Below are 22,047 nucleotides of genomic sequence, written 5' to 3' on the forward strand. Positions count from 1 at the left end.
AATGACAAAGGAATAATATTTTTTGCTTAATTTAAAATAAATAAATCTTTAATTAAAACTTTAATATTATCATGCTGTGTTCTTAAAATCGAAACAAACAAAAAATAACGAAGAACTTTTTTATTTTTAATTTTGCAAAAAATGTCAAAGAAATGAAATTTGTTCTTTAACTTAAACCAATTTCCACTATTTGATTGACCCATTATCAGTTTTAGCTCATAGTTCAATTCTAACTTGTAATTCTTTAAAACTGTTTCGAATTTTCTCGATTATTGTTAAGGATGCAATTGCAATTTTTTTCCAATTTTTAATGCTTACACATTATTGGGTAAATTTTTCTTTAATCTTTAACGCACTATTTGATATTGCGAATCCACAGCCTGCTGTTATTTAAACACGATTACAAAATTTAATAAATAAAAATAATAAAAAAAAAAATTTTAAGAGTACAAACTAATAATTTTGAAATTTTAATTGCAGATTTATCTGTTTTGAACTAAGCAAAAAATGTTATTCCTTTGAAATTTTTTTGTAAAATGGAAAATAAACTTTTTTTTCCTCTTGTGAACTCAATCCGAGGACATACTGTATAAAAAAAAGCGGTGTTTGAGACTGTATTCGCAAATTAGCAAGTCAGGCATCAAATAATAGAGTTTAACAAAGATTCAACGGTTAAATCAACAGAAATCGGCTGAAATGTGCTTAAAATTAGCGAAATTCTATGAAAAATCGACTAAATTTGAAGCCAAATACTAATTTTCTCTATAAAAAAAGCGGTGTTTAAGACTGTATTTGCAAACTAGAAATCAAAAGACACAAAATAATGAAGTTTTACAAAAATTCAACGGTTAAATCGAAAGAAATCGGTTAAAATGTGTTCGAAATTAGCAAAATTTTATGAAAAATCGACTAAATTTGAAGCCAAATAACAATTTTCTCTATAAAAAAGCGGTGTTTGAGACTGTATTCTCAAATTAGCAAGTCAGAAGGCATAAAAGAATAAAGTTTAACAAAAAGTCAACGGTTAAATTAACAGAAATCAGCTGAAATGTGCTTAAAATTAGCAAAATTCTATGAAAAATCGACTAAATTTGAAGCTAAATACCAATTTTCTTTATAAAATAGCGGTGTTTAAGAGTGTATTCGCAAACTAGAAATCAAAAGACACAAATAGTAAAGTTTCACAAAAATTCAACGGTTAAATCGAAAGAAATCGGTTGAAATGAGCTTAAAATTAGCAAAATTTTATGAAAAATCGACTAAATTTGAATTCAAATAACAATTTTCTCTATAAAAAAGCGGTGTTTAAGACTGTATTTGCAAACTAGAAATTAAGAGACACAAAGTAGTCAAGTTTCACAAAAATTCAACGGTTAAATCGTAAGAAATCGGTTGAAATGTGCTTTAAATTAGCGAAATTCTATGAAAAATCGACTAAATTTGAAGCCAAATACTAATTTTCTCTATAAAAAAGCGGTGTTTAAGACTGTATTTGCAAACTAGAAATCAAAAGACACAAAATAATGAAGTTTTACAAAAATTTAACGGTTAAATCGAAAGAAATCGGTTAAAATGTGTTCGAAATTAGCAAAATTTTATGAAAAATCGACTAAATTTGAAGCCAAATAACAATTTTCTCTATAAAAAAAGCGGTGTTTAAGACTGTATTTGCAAACTAAAAATTAAAAGACACAAAGTAGTAAAGTTTCACAAAAATTCAACGGTTTAATCGAAGGAAATCGGTTGAAATGTGCTTAAAATTAGCGAAATTCTATAAAAAATCGACTAAATTTGAAGCCAAATACTAATTTTCTCAGCAGTGTTTGAACAACAAAAGCAGTGTTTGAGACTGTATTCGCAAATTAGCAAGTTAGAAGACAAAATTATAAAGTTTTACAAAGATTCAACGGTTAAATCGACACAAAACGGCTGAACTGTGCTTAAAATTAGCAAAATTTTATGAAAAATCGACAAAATTTGAAACCAAATAACAATTTTGTCTATAAAAAAATCTGTGTTTAAGACTGTATTCGCAAACTAGAAATCAAATGACACAAAATAATGAAGTTTCACAAGAATTCAAGGTTAAATCGAGAGCAATCGGTTGAAATGTGCTTAAAATTACCAAAATTCTATGAAAAATCGACTAAATTTGAAGCCAAATACCAATTTTCTTAATAAAAAAGCGGTGTTGAAGGCTGTATTCGCAAACTAAAAATTAAAAGGCACAATATAATAAAGTTTCACAAAAATTCAACGGTTAAATCGAAAGAAATCGGTTGAAATGTGCTCGAAATCAACAAAATTCGTCGAGATATTAACTGAATTTGATGCTAAATCACGATTTTCTCTATAAAGAAACCAATTTTTTTCGAAAATAAAAGTCATTTAAATTGTTTTTCAAAAAAAGGTTAATTGAGCAGCAAAATGTATATCACTGATTTGGAAAATTCTCGGATTTTTTTTAGGTTTTTTACTTTTTTAGTATTATCGGAAGACGCTTTAAAAATTTTTAAATAGATCCTTTCGACGTACTTTAGATCTGAGAATTTAGTTTGGAAATGTATTTGATTTGTAAATTTATTCTTTATTTTGGAGAAATCAGGTTTACAAGTTTTAGGGAATTTATCTAAGAGATTTAAAACGCCTTAAGAATTCAAAGAAATTTTGGATAAAATGCCAACACGACACAGTTGAGTAATTTTTAGAAAAATATATACAGGGTGATTTTGAAATAGAGGCGGAAAATCTGGATTCTTTGTTGATTTTTTAAATGTTTTATTATTGTATTCCACATAAGATCTTCATATTCAAAATTTTCTCCTACTGTTAAAAATATTTAAATGAACCAAATAGTTATTTTTGAACAATAAAAAATTTAAATAATTACAAAATGTTCTTGCATCGTTTTCATCAAACAAAAAAGGGTAAAAATTAAAATAAACGAAGAAGTATCAAAAAAATCAGTAAAGTATTGAAAGGACAAATAATGAAAAAGAAAGCAAAAACCATAAAGATATAAAAGTACAATAAAATAAAAAAGTGGATCTATAAAATGCACAATAGCATCTCAAGCAATTTGAAAATATGTGTAAAAAATTCATTAAACTTGTAAAAACTATCAACAATCCTAATATTAAACAAAATAATTAATAAAAGCAAACAAATCAAAAAGGAGTGGAATAATAAAAATGATCAAAATTCAAGAAATAGGAAATAAAGTTCCGAAGAATCCAAAATCAACTTTAGAAATCTAAAATTGGATAGGATACAAATCTGAGATTAACGTTAACGAGATATAAAAAAGCCTGTTTCTCCAGAGTGGAACACTCTGTACATCCTTATCCACCCATTACCCAACGCAAAAGAGCAAAACCCGATTAAAGTTTAAAACTGAATCGTCATTCTGCTAATGGACTAAACGTGTAGGCGTGTGTTAATTAAAATCCCAAAATTAATTTTAAAACTCTTATTATAATGTAACTCATACTCGCGAAAAAACTAATTATGCCCGCAACAGCAATTTAGGAATTTCTCGTCAGAGTGCAGGAGGGTGCTTAACGAGGTGTGATATGAGACTGTGCTTTGCAGAATCCTTTCATCATTTACCCCCGTGCATCTACTTTAGCTCTTTTCCTCTTTTCCTTCGCTTTCCGCCGTAGCCGAAAAACTGAGCGAGTTGAATTATTCGCAATGCAAGGTAATCTGAAAATAAAGTAGACCTAGTGCTGAGAATTATGAGAAAGCGAGACTCCGCCGTGATAGTTCACTTTGGGTTTTAAATTTATGTAGTAATTTAAACTTTCGAATGATCTATGGCGAGGGAAAGATTCTAATAGGTTTGGGGTATAAACTAAGATTGGATTAGCGGATTATGTATTGAGTGTTGAAATGCAAAAGGGACTTTTCTACAAATAAATTATTATGACAAAGTATTTGATTCGATCATTCTGTCGTTTCAAGGGCTATAAGAAAGATTGCAACAAACAACACTTGAACTTCTTCGCTTCTTTATAGAGAAAAATCCTCATTTAACATCAAATTTTGTTGTTTTTTCGACGAAGTTTGCTAATTTCGAGCATATTTTAACCAATTTCTCATGATTTAACCGTTAAATTTTTGTGAAATTTTACTATTTTGTGCCTTTTCATTTCTAGTTTGCAAATACAGTCTCAAACACCGCTTTTTTTTATAGAAAAAATTGTTATTTGGCTTCAAATTTAGTCGATTTTTCAAAAAATTTTGGTAATTTTAAGCACATTTCAGCCGATTGTTCTCGATTTCACCGTTGAATTGTTATAAAATTTCACTATTTTGTGTCTTTTAATTTCTAGTTTGCTAATATAGTCTTAAACACCGCTTTTTTAATAGATAAAATTGTTATTTGGCTTCAAATTTAGTCGATTTTTCATAGAAGTTTGCTAATTTTAAGCACATTTCAACCGATCGCTGTAGATTCAACCGTTGAATTTTTGTGAAACTTTATTATTTTGTGTCTTTTCATTTCTAGTTTGTTTATATAGTCTCAAACGCCGCTTTTTTATAGAGAAAATTGTCATGTAGTATAAAATGTAGTTAATTCCTCGACGAATTTTGCTAATTTCGAGCACAATTTAACCAATTTCTCATGATTTAACCGTTAAATTTTTGTGAAACTTTAATATTTTGTCCCTTTTGATTTCTAGTTTGCAAATACAGTCTCAAACACCGCTTTTTTATAGAGAAAATAGTTATTTGGCTTCAAATTTAGTCGGGTTTTGCAAAGAATTTTGCTAATTTTAAGCACATTTCAGCCGATTGCTCTCGATTTAACCGTTGAACTTTTTTGAAATTTTACTGTTTTGTGTCTTCTGATTACTAGTGTGCTAATATAGTCTTAAACACCGCTATTTTTTATAGATAAAATTGTTATTTGGCTTCAAATTTAGTCGATTTTTCATAGAATTTTGCTAATTTTAAGCACATTTCAACCGATCGCTGTAGATTCAACCGTTGAATTTTTGTGAAACTTCACTATTTTGTGTCTTTTGATTCCTAGTTTGCAAATACAGTCTTAAACACCGTTTTTATAATAGAGAAAATTGTTATTTGGCTTCAAATTTAGTCGATTTTTCAAGGAATTTTGCTAATTTTAAGCACATTTCAGCAGATTTTTTTTATTTAACCGTTAAATCTTTGTAAAATTTTACTATTTTATGTTTTCTAATTTGTCAATTTGCAAATACAGTCTTAAACACCGCTTCTTTAAAGGAAAAACTGACATTTAGCATCAAATGTAGTTGATTCATGGACGAACTTTCTAATTTGTAGCACATTTCAGCTGATTTCTCTAAAATTTACCGTTGAATTTTTGTAAAACTTTATTATTTTATGCATTGTAATTTTTACTTTGCCAATATAGCCTCAAACACCGCTTTTTATAAAGAAAATCATCATTTAGCAGTAAATTTTGTTGATTTTTCGACGAATTTTGCTAATTTCGAGCACATTTCAACCGATTTCTTTCGGTTTAACCGTTGAATCCTTGTAAAATTTTATTAATTTATGCATTTTAATTTCTACTTTGCGGATACAGCTTTAAACACTACTTTTTTATAAAGAAAATCGTCATTTAGCATCAATTTTAATTGATTTCGCGAAAAATTTTGCTGATTTCAGCAGATTTCTCACGATTTAACCGTTGAATTCTAAAACTTTACTTAACTTTACTATTTTATGCTTTTTAATCTCTAACTTGCGGATACAGCCTTAAACAACACTTGAACATAGCTTCTTTATAGAGAAAAATCCTCATTTAACATCAAAGTTTGTTGTTTTTTCGACGAATTTTGCTAATTTCGAGCACATTTTAACCAATTTCTCATGATTTAACCGTTAAATTTTTGTGAAACTTTACTATTTTGTGTTTTTTGATTTCTAGTTTGCAAATACAGTCTTAAACACCGTTTTTTTAATAGAGAAAATTGTTATTTGGGTTCAAGTTTAGTCGATTTTTCAAGGAATTTTGCTAATTTTAAGCACATTTCAGCCGATTTCTATTGATTTAACCGTTGAATCTATGTAAAAATTTACAATTATGAGAAAGCGAGACTCCGCCGTGATAGTTCACTTTGGGTTTTAAATTTATGTAGTAATTTAAACTTTCGAATGATCTATGGCGAGGGAAAGATTCTAATAGGTTTGGGGTATAAACTAAGATTGGATTAGCGGATTATGTATTGAGTGTTTAAAATACAAATAGGACTTTTTCTACTAATAAATTGTAATGACAATGTATTTTATTCGATCATTCTGTCGTTTTAAGGGCTATAAAAAAGATTGCAGGGAGAAATGCCGGTCAGTTTAATAGCTTTTAATGTCGGCTATAAAGACCTATGACTGGTTTTCGTGCGTAAAAATTAATCTCAAATCACATTGGTTACATTATGGGTAGAAACATAAATGCCTATATACACGGTGACCCAGAAAAAAATGACTTATGTAGACAATTTTGAAACAAAATTTTTTTATTTGAAAAAATAATCGAGTTAAGGCGAAAAAACAGACAAAATCCGGACCTTATTCGACGCCACTGATATGCACAGAATAACATTAACGCAGAGCATTTTGTTCGTTAATAATGTACCAAAGCATAGTAACCTTAGTAATCATTGGCGTCGCATTTTATTTTTTTTTTAAACTGAGACAGCAATTTAAAAAAGGAAACCTGTCAACTTCCTTCATTTACAATAAGCTGTAATGAATTTTTTTCCGCCTCGGTTTTAAAATCACCCTGTATATATTTTTCTAAAAATTACTCAACTGTGTCTTGTTGGCATTTTATCCAAAATTCTTTTCAACTCTTTAGGCGTTTTAAATCTCTTAGATAAATTTCCCAAAACCTGTAAACCTCATTTCTCCAAAATAAACAAAAAATCTACAAATCAAATACATTTCCAATTCTAAAGTAAAGAAAGGATCTATTTAAGCATGTTCAAAAGGACTTCCGCTAATACTAAAAAAGTTAGAAAAAAAAAACTAAAAAATACAAAGAATTTTCCAACTCAGTGATATACATTTTGCTGCTCAATTAACCAAACCATTCTTTGAAAAGCAATTTAAATGACTTATTTTCGAAAAAAATTGGTTGCAATACCGCTTTTTTAAAGACAAAATTGTTATTTAGCATCAAATTTAGTTAATTTCTCGACGACTTTTTTTATTTCAAGCACATTTCATGTCTTTTAATCTCTAATTTGCAAATACAGTCTTGAACACCGCTTTTTTATAAAAAAATTGATATTTGGCTTCAAATTTAGTCGATTTTTCAAGGAATTTTGCTAATTTTAAGCACATTTCTGCCGATTTCTTTTGATTCAATCGTTGATTTTTTGTGAAACTTTACTATTTTGTGCCTTTTGACATCTAGTTTGCCAACACAGTCTCAAATACTGCTTTTTTATAGAAAAAATTGTTATTTGGCTTCAAATTTAGTCGTTTTTCAAGGAATTTTGCTAATTTTAAGCACATTTCTGCCGATCTCTTTTGATTCAACCGTTCAATTTTTGTGAAACTTAACTATTTTGTGCCTTTTGACATCTGGTTTGCGAACACAGTCTCAAATACTGCTTTTTTATAGAAAAAATAGTTATTTGGCTTTAAATTTAGTCGATTTTTCAAGAAATTTTGCTAATTTTAAGCACATTTCTGCCGATTTTTGTCGATTTTACAATTGAATTTTTGTAACACTTTTCTATTTTGTGTCTTTTAATTTCTAGTTTGCCAATACAGTCTTAAACACCGTTTTTTTTATGAAGAAAATTGTTATTTGGGTTCAAATTTAGTCGGCTTTTCAAGGAATTGTGCTAAGTTTAAGCACATTTCAACCGATTTCTATTGATTTAACCGTTGAATATTTGTAAAATTTTACTAATTTATGCATTTCAATCTCTACTTTGCGGATACAGCATCAAACACCACTTTTTTATAAAGAAAATCGCCATTTAGCATCAAATTTAGTTAATTTCTCGACAAACTTTCTGATTTCAAGCACATTTCAGCTGATTTCTCACGATTTAACCGTTGAATTGTAAAACTTTACTTAACTTTACTATTTTATGCCTTTTAATCTCTAATTTGCAAATACAGTCTTAAACACCGCTTCTTCATAGAGAAAATTGTCATTTAACATCAAATTTTGTTGATTTTTCGACGAATTTTGCTAACTTTGAGCACATTTCAACCGATTTCTTTCGATTCAACCGTTGAATTTTTGTGAAACTTTACTATTTTGGGCCTTTTGATTTCTTGTTTGCGAATACAGATTCAAACACCGCTTTTTATAGAGAAAATTGTTATTTGGTTTCACATTTAGTCGATTTTTCAAGAAATTTTGCTGATTTTAAGCACATTTAGCGGATTTCTCTCGATTTAACCGTTGAATCTTTGTGAAATTTTACTAATGTATGCATTTCAATTTTCACTTTGTAGACACAACCTTCTTTATAAAGAAAATCGCTATTTAGCATCAAATTTAGTTGATTTCTCGACAAATTTTCTGATTTCAAGCACATTTCAGCTAATTTCTCACAATTTAACCGTTGATTTGTAAAACTTTACTTAACTTTATTATTTTATGCCTTTTAATTTTTAATTTGCAAATACAGTCTTAAACACCGCTTCTTTATAGAGAAAATCGTCATTTAACATCAAATTTTGTTGATTTTTCTACGAATTTTGCTAACTTTGAGAACATTTCAATCGATTTCTTTCGATTCAACCGTTGAATTTTTGTGAAACTTTACTATCTTGGGCCTTTTGATTTCTTGTTTGCGAATACAGATTCAAACACCGCTTTTTATAGAGAAAATTGTTATTTGGTTTTACATTTAGTCGATTTTTCAAGAAATTTTGCTGATTTTAAGCACATTTAGCGGATTTCTCTCGATTTAACCGTTGAATCTTTGTGAAATTTTACTAATGTATGCATTTCAATTTCTACTTTGTAGACACAACCTTCTTTATAAAGAAAATCGCTATTTAGCATCAAATTTAGTTGATTTCTCGACAAATTTTCTGATTTCAAGCACATTTCAGCTAATTTCTCACAATTTAACCGTTGATTTGTAAAACTTTACTTAACTTTATTATTTTATGCCTTTTAATTTCTAATTTGCAAATACAGTCTTAAACACCGCTTCTTTATAGAGAAAATCGTCATTTAACATCAAATTTTGTTGATTTTTCGACGAATTTTGCTAATTTCGAGCACATTTCAACCGATTTCTTTCGATTCAACGGTTGAATTTTTGTGAAACTTTACTATTTAGTGCCGTTTGATTTCTAGTTTGCGAATACAGTCTTAAACACCGCTTTTTTATAGAGAAAATTGTTATTTAGCTTCAAATTTAGTCGATTTTTCAAGAAATTTTGCTAATTTTAAGCACATTTCAGGCGATTTAACCGTTGAATTTTTGTAAAACATTATGGTTTTATGCCTTTCGGTCTGCAATTTGTAAATACAGTCTCAAACACCGCTTTTTAAAGAAAAAATTGTTATTTGGCTTCAAATTTGGTCGATTTTTCATGAAATTTTGCTGATTTTAAGCACATTTAGCGGATTTCTCTCGATTTAACCGTTGAATCATTGTGAAATTTTACTAATGTATGCATTTTAATCTCTATTTTGTAGACACAACCTTCTTTATAAAGAAAATCGCTATTTAGCATTAAATTTAGTTGATTTCTCGACGAATTTTCTGATTTCAAGCACATTTGAGCTAATTTCTCACAATTTAACCGTTGATTTGTAAAACTTTACTTAACTTTATTATTTTATGCCTTTTAATTTCTAATTTGCAAATACAGTCTTAAACACCGCTTCTTTATAGAGAAAATCGTCATTTAACATCAAATTTTGTTGATTTTTCGACGAATTTTGCTAATTTTGAGCACATTTCAACCGATTTCTTTCGATTCAACCGTTGAATTTTTGTGAAACTTTACTATTTGGTGCCGTTTGATTTCTAGTTTGCGAATACAGTCTTAAATACCGATTTTTTTATAGAGAAAATTGTTATTTAGCTTCAAATTTAATCGATTTTTCAAGAAATGTTGCTAATTTTAAGCACATTTCAGGCGATTTCTGTCGATTTAACTGTTGAGTCTTTGTAAAACTTTACTATTTTATTTCTTTTGGCCTGTAATTTGCGAATACAGTCTTAAACACCGCTTCTTTATAGAGAAAATTGTGATTTAGCATCAAATTTAGTTGATTTCTGGACGAGTTTTCTAATTTCAGGTACATTTCAGCTGATTTCTCATGATTTAACCGTTGAATTTTTGTGAAACTTTACTACTTTGTGTCTTTTAATTTCTAGTTTACGAATACAGTTTCAAACACCGCTTTTTTTATAGAGAAAATGGTTAGTTGGCTTCAAATTTAGTCGATTTTTCAAAGAATTTTGCTAATTTTAAGCACATTTCAATCGATTGCTGTAGATTCAACCGTTGAATTTTTTTGAAACTTTCCTATTTTGTGTCTTTTGATTTCTAGTTTGCTAATATAGTCCCAAATACCGCTTCTTTATAGAGAAAATCTTCATTTAACATCAAATTTTGTTGATTTTTCGACGAATTTTGCTAATTTCGAGCACATTTCAACCGATTTCTTTCGATTCAACCGTTGAATTTTTGTGAAACTTTACTATTTAGTGCCGTTTGATTTCTAGTTTGCAAATACAGTCTTAAACACCGCTTTTTTTTAGAAAAAATTGTTATTTAGCTTCAAATTTAGTCGATTTTTCAAGAAATGTTGCTAATTTTAAGCACATTTCAGGCGATTTCTGTCGATTTAACCGTTGAATCTTTGTAAAACTTTACTATTTTATTTCTTTTGGCCTGTAATTTGCGAATACAGTCTTAAACACCGCTTCTTTATAGAGAAAATTGTGATTTAGCATCAAATTTAGTTGATTTCTGGACGAGTTTTCTAATTTCAGGTACATTTCAGCTGATTTCTCATGATTTAACCGTTGAATTTTTGTGAAACTTTACTACTTTGTGTCTTTTAATTTCTAGTTTACGAATACAGTTTCAAACACCGCTTTTTTTATAGAGAAAATGGTTAGTTGGCTTCAAATTTAGTCGATTTTTCAAAGAATTTTGCTAATTTTAAGCACATTTCAATCGATTGCTGTAGATTCAACCGTTGAATTTTTTTGAAACTTTCCTATTTTGTGTCTTTTGATTTCTAGTTTGCTAATATAGTCCCAAATACCGCTTCTTTATAGAGAAAATCTTCATTTAACATCAAATTTTGTTGATTTTTCGACGAATTTTGCTAATTTCGAGCACATTTCAACCGATTTCTTTCGATTCAACCGTTGAATTTTTGTGAAACTTTACTATTTAGTGCCGTTTGATTTCTAGTTTGCAAATACAGTCTTAAACACCGCTTTTTTTTAGAAAAAATTGTTATTTAGCTTCAAATTTAGTCGATTTTTCAAGAAATGTTGCTAATTTTAAGCACATTTCAGGCGATTTCTGTCGATTTAACCGTTGAATCTTTGTAAAACTTTACTATTTTATTTCTTTTGGCCTGTAATTTGCGAATACAGTCTTAAACACCGCTTCTTTATAGAGAAAATTGTGATTTAGCATCAAATTTAGTTGATTTCTGGACGAGTTTTCTAATTTCAGGTACATTTCAGCTGATTTCTCATGATTTAACCGTTGAATTTTTGTGAAACTTTACTACTTTGTGTCTTTTAATTTCTAGTTTACGAATACAGTTTCAAACACCGCTTTTTTTATAGAGAAAATGGTTAGTTGGCTTCAAATTTAGTCGATTTTTCAAAGAATTTTGCTAATTTTAAGCACATTTCAATCGATTGCTGTAGATTCAACCGTTGAATTTTTTTGAAACTTTACTATTTTGTGTCTTTTGATTTCTAGTTTGCTAATATAGTCCCAAATACCGCTTCTTTATAGAGAAAATCTTCATTTAACATCAAATTTTGTTGATTTTTCGACGAATTTTGCTAATTTCGAGCACATTTCAACCGATTTCTTTCGATTCAACCGTTGAATTTTTGTGAAACTTTACTATTTAGTGCCGTTTGATTTCTAGTTTGCGAATACAGTCTTAAACACCGCTTTTTTTTAGAGAAAATTGTTATTTAGCTTCAAATTTAGTCGATTTTTCAAGAAATTTTGCTAATTTTAAGCACATTTCAGGCGATTTCTGTCGATTTAACCGTTGAATCTTTGTAAAACTTTACTATTTTATTTCTTTTGGTCTGTAATTTGCAAATACAGTCTTAAACACCGCTTCTTTATAGAGAAAATTGTGATTTAGTATCAAATTTAGTTGATTTCTGGACGAATTTTCTAATTTCAGGTACATTTCAGCTGATTTCTCACCGTTGAATTTTTGTGACATTTTACTATTTCGTGTCTTTTAATTTCTAGTTTACGAATACAGTCTCAACACCGTTTTTTTTTATAGAGAAAATGGTCATTTGGCTTCAAATTTAGTCGATTTTTCAAAGAATTTTGCTAATTTTAAGCACATTTCAATCGATTGCTGTAGATTCAACCGTTGAATTTTTGTGAAACTTTACTATTTTGTGTCTTTTGATTTCTAGTTTGCTAATATAGTCCCAAACACCGCGTCTTTATAGAGAAAATCGTCATTTAACATCAAATGTAGTTGATTCCTGGACAAATTTTCTAATTTCAAGTACATTTAAGTTGATTTCTTTCGATTTAACCGTTGAATTTTTGTAAAACTTTATTATGTTATGCATTTCAATCTCTACTTTGCATCATCTAATCTATTTATGAGTTCGATACATGATTTACACTCTCTTGCAAATTCATTAATTTTTTGTTAAACTTTAATAAACTCATTAATAACACCCACGTAAATTGAAATTTTTAGTGTTGATCAATTTTGAATAATTGATTTTCTGTCAGTAATTTATGTATATTTCAGAGGTCTAACAATTATTACCCGGATTAGCATGTGAAATGAATTATTCATATCCTCGATTATGTACTGTTGACTGAAGATCGGAATATTTTTTCGACATTAATCCAATAAATTTCCAATGAAAACCTTCCAGGCATGTATTGAAAGAAAGTGTATAATTATTCATTTAAAGAAAACAATCAATTAAAAAGATGAAATGGAAAAAAATATACTTAAAAACTAGAAAAGAAAAATTCCAACAATACAAAAAACTCCATACAAGCGAAATTAACGTTCGCCAAAGTAACAATTTCCGGACGCGTACTAAACAGTCGTACAAACTTTGATGAAATCTGGTTGAATTTTTCGGCATTAAATGAGAATATTTCAAGCTCTGACAAAAATCCATATTGCTACCAACTTAATAATGTAAATAGGGTTGTGCCAACACACGCCGCGAAAATTTTCTACCTTCTGAATATTTGTATTATTTCCAGAGGATTTTCCGTCGTGGCCCCCGAACTAGCCGTCCCAGGAAAAACGACAGCTGTTCTAGTAACACTACACGGTCCAACGAGCCTCCAACCTCTCAACGTAACCCTACGGCTTCTTCCAGATGCTCAAAAAGGGACAAACCAACAACTCGTTGAAACCACTCAGGAAATAAGAGGTGAGTACTCAATATTAAATTCTGTTTCCCGGATTTAATATCGCCAAGAATTCCGGAATTCTGTATAGAAAATCAACAGAGCACACTTGAAAGTTCACAGTTTAAAATAAATCTCCAAGGCTCGAGTTACCGACACGAAAATACAATTTGATTAGCGAAGCTCGTGTGGACCGGATGCAGGTTCCCAATAACAATTCTTTAGTTGAAATTGCTCTATTCCTTATCGGTGTTTTTTTCCGGCGGGAAATTTATTTGTCACCGAAAGTTGGAGCCGGGATTTCAAAGAAAGATGGGCGGAAAGTTCATATAATTCAGAGGTTCTCAATTTGTAGAGCGCAAAGGTGTAAAAATATGAAAATTTTTGAATTGTAATAATAATAGTAATAATAATTACCATTAAAAATTTCGGAATTGAAAATTCACTTTCGAAACTTATTAATTATGTAATTTGTCGTCTTACGTGAATTTTGACTTTGGATTTGGAATCTGCGTGAAATTCTGCGTCAAATGAGTCCTAATAACGCAAGTTTGCTCTAAAAATAAGCGAGAAAAAAATTAACAAATTGCTAGCTGAAAAATTGCGTGAAAAACTATGCCGGAAATTGTTAAAATAAATTTATTAAAAATACTTGCTTTAAAATTTATTCAATTAAATTACTATTCATATTGAGTTTGAAATGTTTACTTTATGATCTATACGTTTAAATTACAAAAAAATACACGATTTTTATTTTATCGGCAAATATGTATGTATTTTGTCATAAATTTGATGCTCTAAAGAAACGTTTTCTAATACTGGATATCCAATAATGGGTATCAAAGAATAAATGGAATATTCAATAATACGACCCGAAAATAAAAATACAAATATTGTTTCCATTTATTTATTTCAAAGGTTTAATTTTATTTTAATAAATAAGTAATTGCTAATTATTCGGAATAATTAATAAAAATCTAGTCAACGACGTCTTTTAATACAAGGTGTTTATAATTGTTTCTTGCATCAACGGTGGCTTTGGAATTTTTGTCGTGCAATACTTTGCCGCTTTGTTTTCATAGTTAATATAACTATATCTTGAAAATTATATACAGGGTGATTTTTAAAAAACGGCAGGCGTTGTAGAATTTTTATTTACAAACCGATTTCAAAAAATTAAAAAAAAATTAAATGGTTTTTGATTTACTATAAACTGATAATTTTAGAAATTTTTTATGTGTTATTATCTTTTGGACGATGTTTAACTTTCTTATTTTAAATTTTCTTGATTGTAATATGTTCTACTTTTAAGAAAAAAATTTTTTTTAAAAAGATTTTGGTAAAAAATTATCAAAATTGAAAAAAATAGGCAATAAAAATTAATCAAATATGGTGTCAAAAAAAGAATGCCGTTATTGTAATGTCAAAAAGCAGCTTAAAATGTATCAACTGGTCAAATCTTAGATTGCTATGTCAAATATGTAGTTTACGAGTTGCAGTAAAAAAAAACAAAAAGTTATCAATTAAAAATTGGTCATTAATTAAATTGAAATTGACTATCGGATTTTGTATTCTTGAAAGCGAATTCTAAAGAAAAAAATAGCGAGAAAATTAATAATTTCGAAAATATTGAGCTTTAACAATTTTGAACTGAACATTTATTTTTCGAAACTTTACTAGGCCATAACTCAATTATTTGTTGGCGTACGTAGATTTGCAGTCTAGATGTCTAGATATCAAACGTACAGTTTGATATCTTTAATTTGCAAATACAGTTTTAAACACCGCTTCTTTATAGAGAAAATCTTCATTTAACATCAAATTTTGTTGATTTTTTGACGAATTTTGCCAATTCCGAGCACATTTCAACCGATTTCTCTCGATTTAACCGTTGAATTTTTGTGAAACTTGACTATTTTGTGCCTTTTGATTTCTAGTTTGCGAATACAGTCTCAATCATTGTTTTTTAATAGAGAAAGTTGTTATTTGGCTTCAAATTTAGTCGATTTTTCAAAAAATTTTGCTAATTTTAAGCACATTTAAGCCGATTTCTGTCGATTTAACCGTTGAATCTTTGTAAAACTTTATTATTTTATGCCTTCTGACTTGCTAATTTGCAAATACAGTCTTAAACACTGCTATTTTATAGAGAAAATTGATATTTGATTTCAAATTTAGTCGATTTTTTCATAAAATTTTGCTAATTTTCAGCACATTTCAGCCGATATCTGTCGATTTAACCGTTAAATCTTTGTAAAACTTTATTACTTTATGTCTTCTAATTTGCTAATTCGCGAATACAGTCCCAAACACCGCTTCTTTATTGAAAAAATTGTCATTTTGCCTCAAATGTAGTTGATTCCTAGACAAATTTTATTATTTCAAGTACATTTCAGCTGATTTCTCTCGATTTAACCGTTGAATCTTTGTCAAATTTAACTATTTTATGCACTTCAATTTCTACTTTGCGAACACAGCCTCAAACGCCACTTCTTTATGAATAAAATCGTCATTTAGCATCAAATTTAGTTAATTTCTCGACAAATTTTCTGATTTCAAGCACATTTCAGCTGATTTCTCACGATTTAACCGTTGAATTTTTGTCAAACTTTACTATTTTGTATCTTTTGATTCCTAGTTTACGAATACAGTCTCAAACACCGCTTTTTTTTATAGAGAAAATGGTTATTTGGCTTCAAATTTAGTCGATTTTTCAAAAAATTTTGCTAATTTTAAGCACATTTCAATCGATTGCTGTAGATTCAACCGTTGAATTTTTGTGAAACTTTACTATTTTGTGTCTTTTGATTTCTAGTTTGCGAATACAGTCTCAATCATTGTTTTTTAATAGAGAAAGTTGTTATTTGGCTTCAAATTTAGTCGATTTTTCAAAAAATTTTGCTAATTTTAAGCACATTTAAGCCGATTTCTGTCGATTTAACCGTTGAATCTTTGTAAAACTTTATTATTTTATGTCTTCTGACTTGCTAATTTGCAAATACAATCTTAAACACTGCTATTTCATAGAGAAAATTGATATTTGATTTCAAATTTAGTCGATTTTTTCATAAAATTTTGCTAATTTTCAGCACATTTCAGCCGATATCTGTCGATTTAACCGTTGAATCTTTGTAAAACTTTATTACTTTATGTTTTCTAATTTGCTAATTTGAGAATACAGTCCCAAACACCGCTTCTTTATTGAGAAAATTGTCATTTTGCCTCAAATGTAGTTGATTCCTAGACAAATTTTATAATTTCAAGTACATTTCAGCTGATTTCTCTCGATTTAACCGTTGAATCTTTGTCAAATTTAACTATTTTATGCATTTCAATTTCTACTTTGCGAACACAGCCTCAAACGCCACTTCTTTATAAATAAAATCGTCATTTAGCATCAAATTTAGTTAATTTCTCGACAAATTTTCTGATTTCAAGCACATTTCAGCTGATTTCTCACGATTTAACCGTTGAATTTTTGTCAAACTTTACTATTTTGTATCTTTTGATTTCTAGTTTACGAATACAGTCTCAAACACCGTTTTTTTATAGAGAAAATGGTTATTTGGCTTCAAATTTAGTCCATTTTTCAAAGAATTTTGCTAATTTTAAGCACATTTCAATCGATTGCTGTAGATTCAACCGTTGAATTTTAGTGAAACTTTACTATTTTGTGTCTTTTGATTTCTAGTTTGCTAATATAGTCCCAAACACCGCTTCTTTATAGAGAAAATCGTCATTTAGCATCAAATGTAGTTGATTCTTGGACGAATTTTCTAATTTCAAGTACATTTAAGTGGATTTCTTTCGATTTAACCGTTGAATTTTTGTAAAATTTTTCTAGTTTATGCATTTCAATCTCTACTTTGCAAATTCAGCCTCAAACACCACTTCTTTATAAAGAAAATCGTCATTTCGCTTCAAATTTAGCCGATTTTTTCAATAAATTTTGTTAATTTTAAGCACATCTTAACCGATTTTTTTCGATTTAACCGTTAAATCTTTGTAAAACTTTACACTTTTATGTCTTCTTTTTTGCTAATTTGCGAATACAGTCCCAAACACCGTCTCTACTTTGCGTCATTTATATCTATTTATGAGCTCGATATATGATTTACACCCTCTTGCAAATTCATTAATACGTTTCAAATTCACAAAGTTTTGGATTTTGCATGAAGTTTGCTTTACAAATAAACGAGGCACTTATCAAAATCAATTTTCTTTTTGGGGTCGCGTATAATTAGTTTTTTCGGTGCGAAAACACCATTAAATACTTTTGACTTAAAATTACTTTGACTTAGTCGAAAGAGGAGCTTAAAATTTATCAACTGGTCAAATCTCAGATTGCTAGGTCAAATATGTAGTTTACGAGTTGCGGTAAAAAAAAACAAAAAAATTAAAAAAACGTCATCAATTCAATCAAAATTTTTTTTTTCGAGAAACAATTGACCATCGGTTTTTGTATTTTTGAAAGCGAATTTTAAAGAAAAAAGTACAATAACGATAACTTTAATAGGCCATAACTCAGTTATTTGTTGTCGGACGTAGATTTGCAGCCTGGATTTTGAATCGACGCAAAATTCTGCGCAAAATGAGCCTCAACAACACAAGTTTGCTCTAAAATTATGCAAGAAATCGAACCTAGAAGTTTAACAAAGTTTTTTTAGTATCCCACCCGTGAGCTCATTTTTTTTGCTACAAACGTACAAACGTTTCTAAAGATTTTTTATATTTGGCGCAATTAAAATACAGTCTAGCTCTAATACTAAACGGTTTTTGTTAAAACTTAAAAAAAAATTTTGTTGCTTTATAATTTTGACATTTAACACAGGTTATAAGAAGTAAAAACAAGTTTCTTAAATTTAATGTCAATATTAAGAAAAGTACTAATTTTATAGATTTCTTTAGGAGATTTTGGTTTAGCAAATATCAATATAAAAAAATTTCTGCTTTGTAATTTTGAGATTAAGCACAGTTCATAAATAAGATGCATTAAGTAAAGTTCCAAAATACATATTAATTTCATTTAAAATTTTAAGCGCTCTAAATTAATACAAAAATTGCGAATTCTGAAATTTTGTAATTTGACAACAATCCAACAAGGCTAAAAGTAAGAATTTCTACAAATTTGATAATTATAATTCAAAATCCTTGAATTACTAATCAATAAAAACATATTTTTCTAAAATTACAAAAATTTCAATTTTATTGGTCTAGCAGTGTTGCCAATTTTCCCATTTCTCGTGGAGAGTTTTGTCGCGCAAAAAGGTTTGGAAACGCTGATCCATTTCCAAACGCACCTGCGTAATTTCATTTTCAACTTTCCTTTATTGCCGTCATAGCAAAATTGACGTAAACAAATTCGGTTAAAGCTGTCAACCCGATTTGATTGATGATGTCAATATAGACCAAACAAGATGAATTTCAATGGGTATGTGAAGGGAATCTTCTGCAAATTGAATTTGAAGTAATTAATTAAAAAACCAAAAGAGCGCTTTTCGATTTTATTAAGTCTCATTAAAGCACCGTTTTTTGTAAAATGTGTCTAAATGAAAATGTTTATCTTTTGTTCTAAAAACAAAGAACTACAAACATTCAATATAATTTTGACTAGTCAGCTAAAGCGCAACTTTACGGACCGAATGAAAAAAGTCTCGTTTATCGCCTCTCCACCTATCAGCACAAAGACGATGAGAAAAACAATTTGTTCTTGTTTGCATTTGTTTACTGGCGCGCATTATTTTGACAAGCGCACACAATTTCCTTGATCACCGCGGGCGCGAGCGAACAATAAAATACGCATTCAACTTTGTGTTTACAAAAAAAAATTTTATATTTCGGCGAGAAATCGTCGTTTTACATCAAAATAAGCGGATTTCTTTAAGAATTTTGATGATTTCGTGCAGATTTCTGCTCTTTTCTTGCAATTCAGCCATTGAGACTTAATAAAAATTGGTGGTTTTGTAGATTTCGAGTTCTTTTTTGCAAATCCAAGCCAGAAAACGGCAACAATCAGCGAGAAATCGTCGTTTAGCATCAAAATAAGCGGATTTCTCTAAGAATTTTGATGATTTCGTGCAGATTTTTGCTTTTTCTTGCAATTTAGCTGTTGAATATTGATAAAAATTAGTGGTTTTGTAGATTTCGAGTTCTTTTTTGCAAATCCAAGCCAGAAAACGGCAGCAATCAGCGAGAAATCTTCGTTTAGCATTAAAATAAACGGATTTCTTTAAAAATTTTGATAATTTCCTGCAAATTTCTGCTGTTTTCTTGCAATTCAGCAGTTGAATCGTGATAAAAATTGGTGGTTTTGTAGATTTCGACCTCTTTTTTGTCAATCCAAACCAGAAAACGGCGAGAATCAGCAAAAAATCGTCGTTTAGCATCAAAATAAGAATTTTTCTAAGAATGTTCATGATTTCGTCAGATTTTTGCTGTTTTCTTGCAATTCAGCCGTTTAATCTTGATAAATATTGGTGGTTTTGTAGATTTTGAGCTCTTTTTTTCAAATCCAAACTTGAAAACGGCGAAAATCAGCGAGAATTTATCTTTTTAGTTTAGCATCAAAATACACGGATTTTTTTAAAAAATTTGATAATTTCCTGCTAATTTCTGCTGTTTTCTTGCAATTCAGCCGTTGAATCTTAATAAAAATTGGTGGTTTTGTAGATTTAGAGTTCTTTTTTGTCAATCCGAACCAGAAAACAGCGAGAATCAGCAAGAAATCGTCGTTTAGCATCAAAATAAGCGAATTTCTCTAAGAATGTTCATAATTTCGTCAGATTTTTGCTGTTTTCTTGCAATTCAGCTGTTGAATCTTGATAAAAATTGGTAATTTTGTAGATTTGGAGTTCTTTTTTGCAAATCCTAGCTAGAAAACGGCGAAAATCAGCGAGAAATCGTCGTTTAGCATCAAAATAAGCGGATTTCTTTAAAAATTTTGATGATTTCCTTCAGATTTCTACGCTTTTCTTGCAATTCAGCCGTTGAAACTTGATAAAAATTGGTGGTTTTGTAAATTTCGAGCTCCTTTTTGTCAATCCAAACCAGAAAACGGCGAGAATCAGCAAGAGATCGTCGTTTAGCATCAAAATAAGCGAATTTCTCTAAGAATGTTCATGATTTCGTCAGATTTTTGCTGTTTTCTTGCAATTCAGCCGTTGAATCTTGATAAATATTGGTGGTTTTGTAGATTTTGAGCTCCTTTTTGCAAATCCAAGCCAGAAAACAGCAAAAATCAGCGAGAAATCGTCGTTTAGCATCAAAATAAACGGATTTCTTTAAAAATTTTGATAATTTCCTAGAAATTTCTGCTGTTTTCTTGCAATTCAGCCGTTGAATCTTGATAAAAATTGGTGGTTTTATAGATTTTGAGCTTTTTTTGCGAATTCAAGCGAGAAAACGGCGAGAATCAGCGAGAAATCGTCGTTTAGCCCGAAAATAAGCGGATTTCTCTGAGATTTGTGATGATTTCGTGCAGATGTTGAATCATCAATCTAAAAAGCAGCTTAAAATTTATCAACTGGTCAAATCTTATATTGCTAGGTCAAATATGTAGTTTACGAGTTGCGGTAAAAAAAAACAAAAAATTAAAATAATGTCATCAATCAAATCAGAAATTTTTTTTGAGAAACAATTGACCATCGGATTTTGTATAATTAATAACGTCGTTATTTCGAAAATATTGAGTTTTAACAATTTTGGAACTAAAAATTAATTTTTCGAAACTTTAATAGGCCATAACTCAGTTATTTGTTGGCGTACGTAGATTTGCAGCGTCGACTTTCAATCGTCGCAAAATTTTGCGCAAAATGAGGGTCAACAACGCAAGTTTGCTCCAAAAGTAAGCAAGAAATCGAACGTTGAAGTTTGACGTAGTTTTTTTAGTATCCCACATGTGAGCTCATTTTTTTGCTACTGACTGTACAAACGTTACTGATGATTTAAAAAAAAAAAATTTTTGTTGCTTTATAATTTTGACATTTAACACAGTTTATAAGAAGTAAGAACAAGTTTCCCAAATTTAATGTCAATATTAAAAAAGTTTCAAATTTATAGATTTTTTTAGGAGATTTTGGTTTAGCAAATATCAATATAAAAAAATTTCTGCTGTATAGTTTTAATAGAAGCATTAAGTAAAGTTCTAAAATACATATGATTTAAACCCAAAAATGCATAAATTAATTAATAAACAATTTAAAATATTTAATTTGAAATTTTAAGCGTTCTAAATTAATATTAATAAAAATTTCGAAAATTGTCTTGCAAATTCTTAAATTTTGTAATTTGAGAAATCCAACAAGGCTCAGAGAAAGAATTTTTTCAAATTTGATAATTTAAATTCAAAACCCTTCAATTAAAAGTAATCAATAAAAAAATATTCTTCTAAAATTACAAAGATTTCAAATTTATCGGTTTAGCAGTGATGCCATACGGTGCAAGTTTCCC

The 22,047-nt window shown here is 29.1% G+C and overlaps 1 protein-coding gene across 1 annotated transcript in view; it reads left to right on the forward strand.

Moving 5' to 3' along the window:
- LOC148172209 (C3 and PZP-like alpha-2-macroglobulin domain-containing protein 8) overlaps positions 1-22,047 on the forward strand; it is a 213,599-nt gene that overhangs the window by 114,550 nt on the left and 77,002 nt on the right. Inside the window, exon 3 of the mRNA XM_088038839.1 lies at positions 13,450-13,622. Coding sequence (XP_087894965.1) covers positions 13,450-13,622 — 173 coding nt within the window. The remainder of the gene's footprint in view (positions 1-13,449; positions 13,623-22,047) is intronic.

The sequence above is a fragment of the Gnatocerus cornutus genome, chromosome 6, assembly GCF_029298725.1.
Source record: "Gnatocerus cornutus isolate USDA-ARS CGAHR chromosome 6, icGnaCorn1.1, whole genome shotgun sequence".
Classification (NCBI taxonomy): domain Eukaryota; kingdom Metazoa; phylum Arthropoda; class Insecta; order Coleoptera; family Tenebrionidae; genus Gnatocerus; species Gnatocerus cornutus.